This window comes from Dipodomys spectabilis, unplaced genomic scaffold (assembly GCF_019054845.1).
Source record: "Dipodomys spectabilis isolate Male_0828 unplaced genomic scaffold, ASM1905484v1 ptg000227l, whole genome shotgun sequence".
Taxonomy (NCBI): domain Eukaryota; kingdom Metazoa; phylum Chordata; class Mammalia; order Rodentia; family Heteromyidae; genus Dipodomys; species Dipodomys spectabilis.
In genome coordinates, this window is record NW_024870904.1 from 4,287,874 (window position 1) to 4,298,900 (window position 11,027).

An 11,027-nucleotide genomic window follows, 5' to 3' on the forward strand; every position below is an offset into this window, starting at 1 on the left:
ACATTTAAGTTAGAATGCACATAAGAAGATTTGGCTTGGTTTTGCTCAGACCCCATTGACAAGTGAAAAAAAGATGGTTAGCTGTTAGTACTTCTCAAAGTACTGACAACTCTATAACAGGGACTTCATACAAGGATGTTTCTGATCAAGAAACCTGAACAAAATAATATTTAAAAGATCTTCACAATTCATTGAGGAAAACGAAAAGAGAGGTTAGGGTAAGATGTTTCTCAAAGGAGCAAGAAAAATGTACACCTAATACTATGCTAATTATGGGAGGAAAAATGGCCTAGAGGTGGACAACAATAAAGATATAAGTGCTCAAGGTAATGGAAGGAGGCCTTGTGTGGTCCCTGAGGTTCTAATGAAAATCCTATGATAGCCTTGTTCAGTACCCACTGTGTTCAGTATCCCAGCTTCTGTCATTTCCAGCCATTCTGAAGTGCATCATTCCAGGTTAACCTCAAGAAGAAACAAGGATTCACCTAACATCCTGCTCTCTCATTGGGGTCACGGTTGCTTGGGAACTGGAGGGTTTTGGTTAAATACTTAGATCTCTGGAGAGCAGACTCTTCAGGGTCATGACTTTGGCTCGTATGAACTGCCCCTGCTGATGATATCACAATATTCTGTAACATAGATGTGACTATGTTTGTATACTTTATCCAGTAACATTCAATGAATGGCTATTGAAAATAATCTAATTTAGAGTTGAAATCTTTGAACAAAGGCAGAATTTTCTAAAGCCTAACTTTGGATATTGCTACAGGATGAACCTTGTGGTAGGACCGTTGACATTCTGAAAAATTATATAACTTAACCCACTCTTAGTGATTAGGTCTAGGGTGGATATGTAGCCAAGTCATGGTTCACCACTTCTCTTCTCAGGACATAGGAGCTTTTAGAATGAGCTGAAACTAAATATCCTGTCATTCACTCCTGGGAGTGGCCTTGAAATAAATTGCAGTCCATAAGGGAAGAACAGCAAAAGTGCTTCTGCACATCTCGACAGAACAGACTGAAAAGAGTATTTCTCTTACATTTGTGTGCACACAGTAGAACACCATCGTCTTCTCGTTCAAATATATTGGTATTCTGGGATCTTAAATGATCACTACTTGACCCCTTTTCTTATGATCCTGTTTCAAGTATACTGAAATATTTGGCCACAGTTTAGATGTTGAGATCTCTCTTAGAATGTCTAATTCCACACCTTACAGATGTGGACCACATTGTCCTACATAGTAACTTGAACCTCTGCAAGGAACTATGAACTAGTCAGAAACATAAAGGTATGTGCATGTGCATTCACATGACAAAAGGTATCAAATTATTTGTGACAATTTATCATTACCCACACTTATAAGACATTTCAATATCAACTTCAATTGAGGGACAATGACTATATCCTATGGAGTATTTTAGGTTTCTATAGGATTGGAAACTTTCCTGCATGAAGGCCAAAGAACCCATTTTTACAAAATATCTTCCCTGGCCTTGTAGTTCTTTCTACTCAGGGTCTGGGTACTGTCCCTCAGATTTTGTAATAAAGGAACAAATGTGATGACAACCTATCAGCATGATTCACAGCACTAATTGTGGGAAATTTCATGATAATTGGCAATAACAGTCTCACAGCCTTTACTACCTAGTTGGCCTTTCAATTGTGATTTTAAACCTCATATTTTTGAGCAACTAAGAATTCTGATGTGAAGCACCAGTGCCCCATTAGATCAGGAGATCTTAACTACTTGATCCAAGCAGGACTCATGGTTTCCACAGAATAGGATATAAAATTCATAACATCATATAGACATATGCAAAGGTCCTTTTGCAATCTCAGTAAAGGTCTGTTTACCTATCATTCTGTAAACCACATCCAAATTCTTCCACAAAATATTTGGAAGAATGCATTGTTTTCACAGATCATATTAGTGGTCCTCAGGTTGAATTCAGAGGCAAAAATTTGTGAGGCTTCCTTTACCTTCTATACCAGATGCCCTTTTTTATCTCTGATTTTTCACCTTAGGGTCTTGTTTCTTTGTCTGGGCCTTTCAACACACTAATTGTAATAATTACATATCACAAGTAGCAAACAAGATAGGCACATATGACCAGATCCATCCTTTTCTTGGCTAAGATACCATATTCATGAAGCTTTTGCATGGGATGGCCTACAAATACTACCTTTGTAATTTCAGCTTCCTGAGTAGCTAAGATTCCACACGAGGGACTGTAATTGCTCATTTTTAATTGCTGATTTTAAACTAAAAGAAGGAAAAGGTATTTTACCAATTCAGTGAGCAGCAAGTCCCTTAAATTTTGAGCTCCAGCAAAAGTATTAGCCAAATGATAATAACAAAAGTGATAAAATCAAAAATAAAATGTTATCATCAGGGCTACTTTGAATGTGGTATGTTGGTTCATGAGTTTTAATGACAGCTATATGACAGGCCTAGGTAGAAGGGACTCTGGTCCATGAACCATCCTTTATCGGAAAGCATCCAGTTTGTAAAAATGGGAGAATGAACTATATCCAAATAGCTGGTGTTTGTGTATGTGTGTGTGTATGGTACAAGTAGAAAGGCCAAGGGCCTCCTAATCCCCCTATTTTTTTCTTCTTTACTAGGCCTCAGTAGATAAGCAGATGGGTGAACAGTGTGAGGGGAGGGGATAAGCTAGCAACCTAGCTAAATCTGGCAATGTGAAGTCCACTGTCCTTATCTTGTAAATGGAATCCTGGCCAGGATTTAAGAATTCTCTTTGAACAATTAAAATTGTTGAAGGTACAGGAAGCCTGAGGTGAAGCACTAAATGAAACCTCTTATTCGCAGAGAGAGATTTCTTCAGAACAGCCCACAGGGCTCATGCTTTGATTCCTAGCTTTTTAGATTCCTAGGAGCTCTCGTTGGCTTCAACTCAGTCCCTGAGTTGAAGACCTCATATTGGCACAAAAACATTTCTTCATGAAAGTGTGAAAATAGAGCCCTTCATGTAACAAAACAGCTGTGGACATATGTAGAATGACTGGCTTATATAGGATATGGAGTCTTGGTCTTGGTTTACTAATTAAGCACTTTCTGATGTAACAGACATTTTTTCTGAATGCCTCATGGATATCTTTAATTACATAACTATACAGTGGCATCTACCTTGGCTCTAGAAATTCTAAATTTAGGTCAACCTTTGTGTTTCTGTAAAAGAAGACAGTACATTTGGAAGATGGAATTATTATGGAAGATGGAATACTGCAGTGTTTATTACACAGCTAGCAGTCTGCAAGCAGCCTGTTGTAACAAGGACTTGCAGTCCACAAACAGACAGCTTGCTAACAGGACAGAAAGGAAAAAAAAAAAAAGAATTAAAAAAACACCAAGAAACCAATCAGCAGGAAAAGAGTGCTGAATTGGCACACTATGATGACCAGAGACAAGCCAGGAGACAGGACACAGGACATGATCACAGAGACATGTACCATAGCATCTAGTGCCACTGCTGGTCCAGCCTAAATAGGGCCTAAGCAGGAGGGAGGTCTACAGGAAATTCCAGTCCCAGTCACTGGACTAAGAGATTGAGTAACATATCAACCAAATTCTCACCCCTGCTTTCAGGGAACCAGCGACACCTATCAGTTGGGTGGCAAGTGATGAAGGGGGTATTCCTTGCCCCTGCATGAAGACAAGATGCCAGACCCCACCATCCACCATGTGCCCAATAGGGCACCAGCCACACCTGACCTCCTTACTTAATATTCTTGAAATATTAAGTCAATTTATAAAATGTTACAGCCTCCTTATAATTTTGTGAACAGTTCAAGAATTAACTTTTGTAAAAGCCATTTTTCGTGAGCCCCACCTCTGAAACAATAATTCTCACATTCACCAAAAATTAAACATTCTTCTTTTGAATAGTTTATTTCTTCCTTCTTCCTCATTCCTTCCCTTCCTCTTTCCCTCTCTCACATCATTCCTTCCTGCCTTCCTTCCTTCCTTCTTTCTTTCCTTCCTTCCTCTCAGGGCCTAGAAGTGATGCTGTAACTCAAGTGGCAGATGGTTTTATTCTTTTGTTAACTTCAATTTTTGTGAGAGGTTGATCAATATCTTTGTGTGCTCAATTATTTCCCCTGATGTACTATCCACTTTGGCCCTCTATGAGATAACACAGGTGCGACACATCATCCACACTGGTGTTTTGTAATAGCTTGCTCAGCAGAACAACTAAATAGGCTAAGAGTGAATCAATCACAAGTTGCTCATCACCAATGATTAATTAAAGAAAAGAGCAAGCACTGAAGACACTTTGGGGTTCTCCCCCAAGGCACAATGCAGATTCTAGTCTTTATTAATCTATCATATTTTTAAATATATATTTTATTGTAAACATACTGTACAGATTGGTTATACCATTATGAGTTAGGTCATGAATACATTTCCTTTTGAGCATTGTTACCCCTATGAGAAAAACTTTACTACTATGTATGTACTGCAATAAGGACTAATATCTTCCTTTAGATCTTCCATTCAAAAACTGAACTGGAATAAGTAAGTCATTTGTACTATAACGCATGGATCACACATACAGAGGGAGAATTAAGGGAGCAGTAGAAATATGGTTGTTCTCATGTTCTTGCCTCCAATCATAACAGTATTTACTCATCTATTGTTCCCATAAGCATGTTGGAGATGATCTGAATCCAGTCCCAAAGGGCTAGAACTCATATTTCTAAGAGGAGTTTACAAATTACCTTGACACACCATTCCTTAGTATAAAAGACACAAGTGAATTATTTCAATTTCTTAATGATTTGTCGAGACTGGTTGTTTCTACATGCTTTGGATAATATTGAAGGACACCATCCACACTCAACATAATGACAAATGTTGGCTCAAAGAGAGCTGAAGAGTGAAGAATGGTTTCCCATCACCCCTAACTTACCTCTGCCATGAAGAATTTCTCTGTATAATTTACAGAGGTTTTCTGACAAAGATTTTCCTACATTGGGTTTCTTTCCTGGGTGAATATTTTAATAATTGCTGAAGGTTGGCTTCTGGTTGAAAGACTTCCTCTCATGTTTATATTTACAGAAATTCTGTCATGTGTCCAGGTCTTTGATACCTGTACAGATAAGACTTCTGGCAAAATGTTTTCTATACTCATAATTTCTCTCCTGTGTATGATCTCACATATGATGAGGACTCAGTTCTGATTGAAAGTCATTTCACATATGTTGTATTCACTACTTTCTTTTCTCCTATGTGAGTCAGTTCTCTCATAAACACTGAGATATTCCTTTCAGGTCAAAGACCTTCCACATTTGTAATATTTTTGAGATTTCTCTGCTGTGTGTTATATGAACTTGGATCTATGAATACTTAGTAAAGGACTATCCACATTTGATATATTTGTATTTTCTCATCTGTGTCTGTTCTCTGATGGAAACTGAGTTAGGACTTTTTCTTGAAAACCTTTCCATATTTTCCTACATATGATTTCTCTCCTCTTTGTGTGTAAGAGTATGTGTCTGTGTTTCTGTGTGTTTTGGGTGTTCTGTGATATACTCTGAGCTGTGTCTTGTAGTTGGAGGACTCCACATCAGCTATATCATAAGGTCTCTATGTTGTATTGGTTCTGTATTGCAATTTCAATTTTCTTACAGATCAAAGACTTTCCCCATTTGGTACAATCCTAAGTTATTTCATTTGTGTGAATCAACTTATGTGTGTTAAGCTGTGAACTCCAGGTCTTTCTACACTGGTTGCATTCATAAGGTTTCTCTCCTTGTGTTCTGTGATGGATGTTAAGGTTTGCCTTCCAGATGAAAGAATTTCCATGCCGACTACATACATAACATTTCTCTCTGGTGGGATTTTTTCTGATGGACAGAAAGGTGTATGTTCTGGGTGAAAGAATTTCCACATAGGTTACATTCATAAAATTTCTCTCCTGTGTGTGCTCTCTGGTGGAAAGTAAGGTGTAGCTTCTAGCTGAAAATCTTTCCACACATATGACATTCATAAGGTTTCTTTCATGTGTGTTTTCTGATGGACAGTGAAGTTTTACTTCCAGGTGAAAGCCTTTCCACAAATGTTACATTAATAAGGTTTCTCTCTTGTGTGTGTTGTCTGGTGGCAAGTAAGGTATGACTTCTTGGTGAAAGACTTTCCATACGTGTTACATTCATAAGGTTTCTCTCCTGTGTGTGTGTTCTCTGGTGGCGAGTAAGCTTTGATTTCTGGATGAAACACTTTCCACACAGGTTACATTCATAAGGTCTCTCTCCTGTGTGTGTTCTGTGGTGGGCAGTAAGGTTACCCTTTTGCATGAAAGATTTTCCACACACATTACATTCATGAAGTTTCTCTCCTGTGTGTATTCTCTGGTGGCTAGTAAGATATGCCTTGCAGGTGAAAGACTTTCCACAAATGTTACATTCAAAAGGACACTCTTTTGTGTGTGTTCTCTGGTGAACAGTAAGCTTTGATTTCTTGGTGAAAGACTTTCCACACACATTACATTCATAAGGTTTCTTTCCCATGTGTGTTATCTGATGGACAGTGAGGGTTGACTTCCAGGTAAAGGACTTTCCACACAAGTTACATTCATAAATTTTCTCTCCTGTGTGTGTTCTCTGGTGGGTAGAAAGATATTCCTTGAGGGTGAAAAACTTTCCACAAATCTTACATTCAAAAGGTTTCTCTTTTGTGTGTGTTCTCTGGTGGACAGTAAGCTTTGATTTCTGGGTGAAACACTTTCCACACAGGTTACATTCATAAGGTCTCTCTCCTGTGTGTGTTCTGTGGTGGACAGTAAGCTTTGATTTCTTGGTAAAAGACTTTCCACACATGTTACATTCATAAGGTTTCTCTCTAGTATGTGTTCTCTGGTGGACAGTAAGGTATGCCATCCTGGCGAAAGACTTTCCACACATGTTACATTCATAAGGTTTCTCTCCTTTGTGTGTTCTCTGGTGGCTAGTAAGATATGCCTTGCAGGTGAAAGATTTTCCACAAATGTTGCATTGAAAAGGTTTTTCTTTTGTGTGTGTTCTCTGGTGGACAGTAAGCTTTGATTTCTTGGTGAAAGACTTTCCACACACATTACATTCATAAGGTTTCTTTCCCATGTGTGTTATCTGATGGACAGTGAGGGTTGACTTCCTGGTAAAGGACTTTCCACACAAGTTACATTCATAAAATTTCTCTCCTGTGTGTGTTCTCTGGTGGGTAGAAAGATATTCCTTGTGGGTGAAAAACTTTCCGCAAATCTTACATTCAAAAGGTTTCTCTTTTGTGTGTGTTCTCTGGTGGACAGTAAGATTTGATTTCTGGGTGAAACACTTTCCACACAGGTTACATTCATAAGGTCTCTCTCCTGTGTGTGTTCTGTGGTGGACAGTAAGCTTTGATTTTTTGGTAAAAGACTTTCCACACATGTTACATTCATAAGGTTTCTCTCCTTTGTGTGTTCTCTGGTGGCTAGTAAGATATGCCTTGCAGGAGAAAGGCATTCCACAAATGTTACATTCAAAAGGTTTCTCTTTTGTGTGTGTTCTCAGGTGAACAGTAAGCTTTGATTTCTGGATGAAATACTTTCCACACACGTTACATTCAAAAGGTTTCTTTCCTGTGTGTGTTATCTGATGGACAATGAGAGTTGACTTCCAGGAGAAAGACTTTCCACCTAAGTTACATTCATAAATTTTCTTTCCAGTGTGTGTTCTCTGGTGTCTAGTAAGATATGCCTTGCAGGTGAAAGATTTTTCACAAATGTTGCATTGAAAATGTTTCTCTTTTGTGTGTGTTCTCTGGTGGACAGTAAGCTTTGATTTCTTGGTGAAAGACTTTCGACACACGTTACATTCATGAGGTTTCTCTCTTGTGTGTGTTCTCTGAGGGACAACAATGTGTGACTTTTCACATTGTTTATATTCTTCAACTACAGAAGACACATGAGGACTATAGGCAGCACACATCTTACCAGGTTCACTGGAAACACCCATTTTCTGACACCCAGTGACCTTTTCTATCCTCATCCCTAAGGAGTTCCCATTATTCTTAATCATTTCTGACTTCTGTATGGAGCTCAAATGAAAACTTTTTATAAGTCTCACTTTTTCCTTCCCTGGGTTACTATTCATGACTGCTACTTCAGAGAGATATTTATTGTGACTTTCCTGACAGGTGCTAATCACATCCTCCATTTCTGGGACATCTAAAATGAATAATAGAAAAATAGACAAAAACATAAATGAATCCCACAAATTCCTTACGATAACGATATTTCCTCACATTTTCTTACTAGATTTTCAAATATCAAAACATTGCTTTATGCAGAACATATACATTTCTCTGCAATGTAGTAATTAAGAAAGTAGTACTGACATTTTACAGTGCAAAATAATGTTTTTCTGTATTTTAGATTATTATATGTTTTCCCAGGAAATATTTCCTGAAATTATTCATCTCCATACTCTTAATGCTTCCATTCTGAATCACCCTCTATGCCCAGCACCACTGATAAGAAATTGTCCCCATCAGAGGATAGCAGCCCTAGCATACTCCTATTTTCCTCCTACCTGCATAATACTAGTTTAAAAGAAAATGAGATCTCCTTTCTACATTTCTTATTCTCTTTTTCTCTTTATGAATGACTTCTCTACAGAAAAAGGGAATTGCTAACACTGCCTACACTGGCACACCAAATTCAGTGTGTCTCCATGTGAATTCTGGATTGACAATTCCTTGAGACAAAGGATCACCTAGTTCTCTGCCACACATGACTCAGAGGCACTAGGAATACTATTGCTCCATACCGCTCAATATAAACAGACCCACTGGGCTCTGGATCCATCATCACCATTCAAGATGCTTTAACCAACCTGTAAAATTCTTGTCTGAGGTTTCTCTTATCCATGGTTCTGCACCTTCCTCCAGCTTCACAATCAATTCAGGTTTAGGAACACAGTGCCCTGTGAATAAGAAATAGTGGAGAACAATTGCTCTTGCTGGGTCATCATTAATGTAAGGTCGCAGACATCCTGTTCACAAGGTTGCTCCTAAATCTGGTTTCTCAATTGTTTTTGTGGTGGGCCATCGAGTTGTGGGGCGTGAACTCTGGGCCTGGGAGCTGTCTCTCTGCTCTTAAGCACAAGTCTAGCACTCTATCACTTGAGCCACAACACCAATTCTAGCTTTATTTCCCTGCTTATGTGGTGCTGAGATATCGAACACAGGGCCTCAAGTATGCAAGGGAATTTGTCTATCCCTGAGCCATCTTCCCAGCCCATGGTTTCTCTATTCTTAATAACTCCATGGTGGAGTTGCCCCCAGCTTTGAGTTTATTGTGGCATTGTGTGGCTTGAACTCAGCTCTTTTGCTCAAAGCTAGCATTCTACTAGTTTGAGTCTTGCCTATGATTCTACTTTTTGAATGGTTAATTGGAGATAAGAGTTTCATGGTCACTTTTCCACAGTTCCTGGCTTCAAACCAAAATCTTCAGATTTCAGCCTCCAGAGTATCTAGAATTCCAATCTTGATGCACTAAACTCTGTGTCAAGTTTGGCTTACAAATACACACTTTCACCTACTGATTTCCAGATCATACTGTCAGTAGTAATGTATATTTTATCTAGACTGTAGATCCACCTATAATAATTACCCCAAGTCTGGGAAGTCAGTCTCCTATTATTGGATCATAGTTTAGAACTTTTGTCCAAAATTGATTAGAAATCTTAAAGACTGAAAATAAAATTAGCTCTTGAGTTACATATAATGAAGTTGAAGTTTCCCTTACAAAGATATGACACTTCCCATGGACTGGAATCTTTTTTAGTGTTTTTTTGTTTGTTTGTTTGTTTTTAGAAAATGTTATGGTTCAAAGGCTTACAACTTTAATCCTTCATTGACGAGATGAGATCTGAAGTGGCAGGCTTGAAACCAACCTGGGCAAGGAAACCCAGAATATACCCCAAAACAGAAGCCAAAATGGAGTTGTGGTTCATGCAGTAGTGCAAAGGCAAACAACACCAAGCTCCCAGACCTCAATTTGGCTGGCTTTTATACTAGCAGTTTTTAGCTGGGAATGGACTGGAATCTTATACCTAGATAACATAAACAGTCAAATGTCTACTAAAATAAAAGCACTTGATCTTCCAAGAAAAAGTGACCTTTGCTCACCCAAGGACATTAGGTTGCTATAGGTCTCCAGCATTACATCTCTGTGAAGGGTCCGCTGACCAGGATCCAGATCCTGCCACTCCTTCCATGTGAAGTACACAGCCACATCATCAAATGACATCAGCTTCTGTAATGGCACATTTCCATCAAGAAATTAGACCTAGGTCATGAGAATTCCAATCAGGAATTTCATTATGCTGCAGGTATGCTTTTGTCTTACATTAAATGTTTGCAGCTTGCTGTGTTATCTATTCACTGGGAAAATTAAATAGCAAATTAGAAATATTCGACAATATATAAACCTGGTCATTAAAACACACAGATTGGCAGGGCACTGGTGGCTTATCCTCCTAGCTATTGAGGAGGCTGAGGTCTGAGGATCTAGGTTCAAGGCCAGCCCAGGCAGGAAAGTCCATGAGACACTTATCTCCAATAAACCACCAGAAAACTGAAAGTAGCACTGTCACTCAAGTGGTAGAGCACTCACTTTGACCTGAAGAGCTGAGGGACAAGAACCAGGCCCAGAATTCAAGCCCCAAGACCAATAAAAAATTACAGTTTCCCTATTGCATGCAAACACATTTCTGCTGCTAGCAATAGAGACAAGATAAAAACTCTAAGGAGACAATAATCTGGCATGACAACAATAAGTCTAAGGAGGTGTCTGAAAAATTATATTATCATTTTTTGATAAAATTTTAGTACATATAAGGGTAACAATGAATTAAACAAATATTTTTACTGCATTTACATATACTGCTTCACCCTAAATCCTATTTTGACTTTCTATTAACAGGTACTCTCATAAGCAAGCAGAACACATTCAGGATATGACATGAAATACAGAACATA

General features: G+C 38.5%; 1 protein-coding gene across 1 annotated transcript; it reads right to left on the reverse strand.

Moving 5' to 3' along the window:
* Positions 1-6,214: 6,214 nt before the first annotated feature.
* LOC122123242 (zinc finger protein 2 homolog) lies at positions 6,215-7,111 on the reverse strand (the record flags this gene model as incomplete). The annotated part of the gene is made up of 2 exons (XM_042697625.1): positions 6,215-6,592; positions 6,677-7,111. Coding segments are annotated over 2 exons (813 nt in total), but the record flags the coding sequence as incomplete, so codon positions are not given.
* Positions 7,112-11,027: the final 3,916 nt, after the last annotated feature.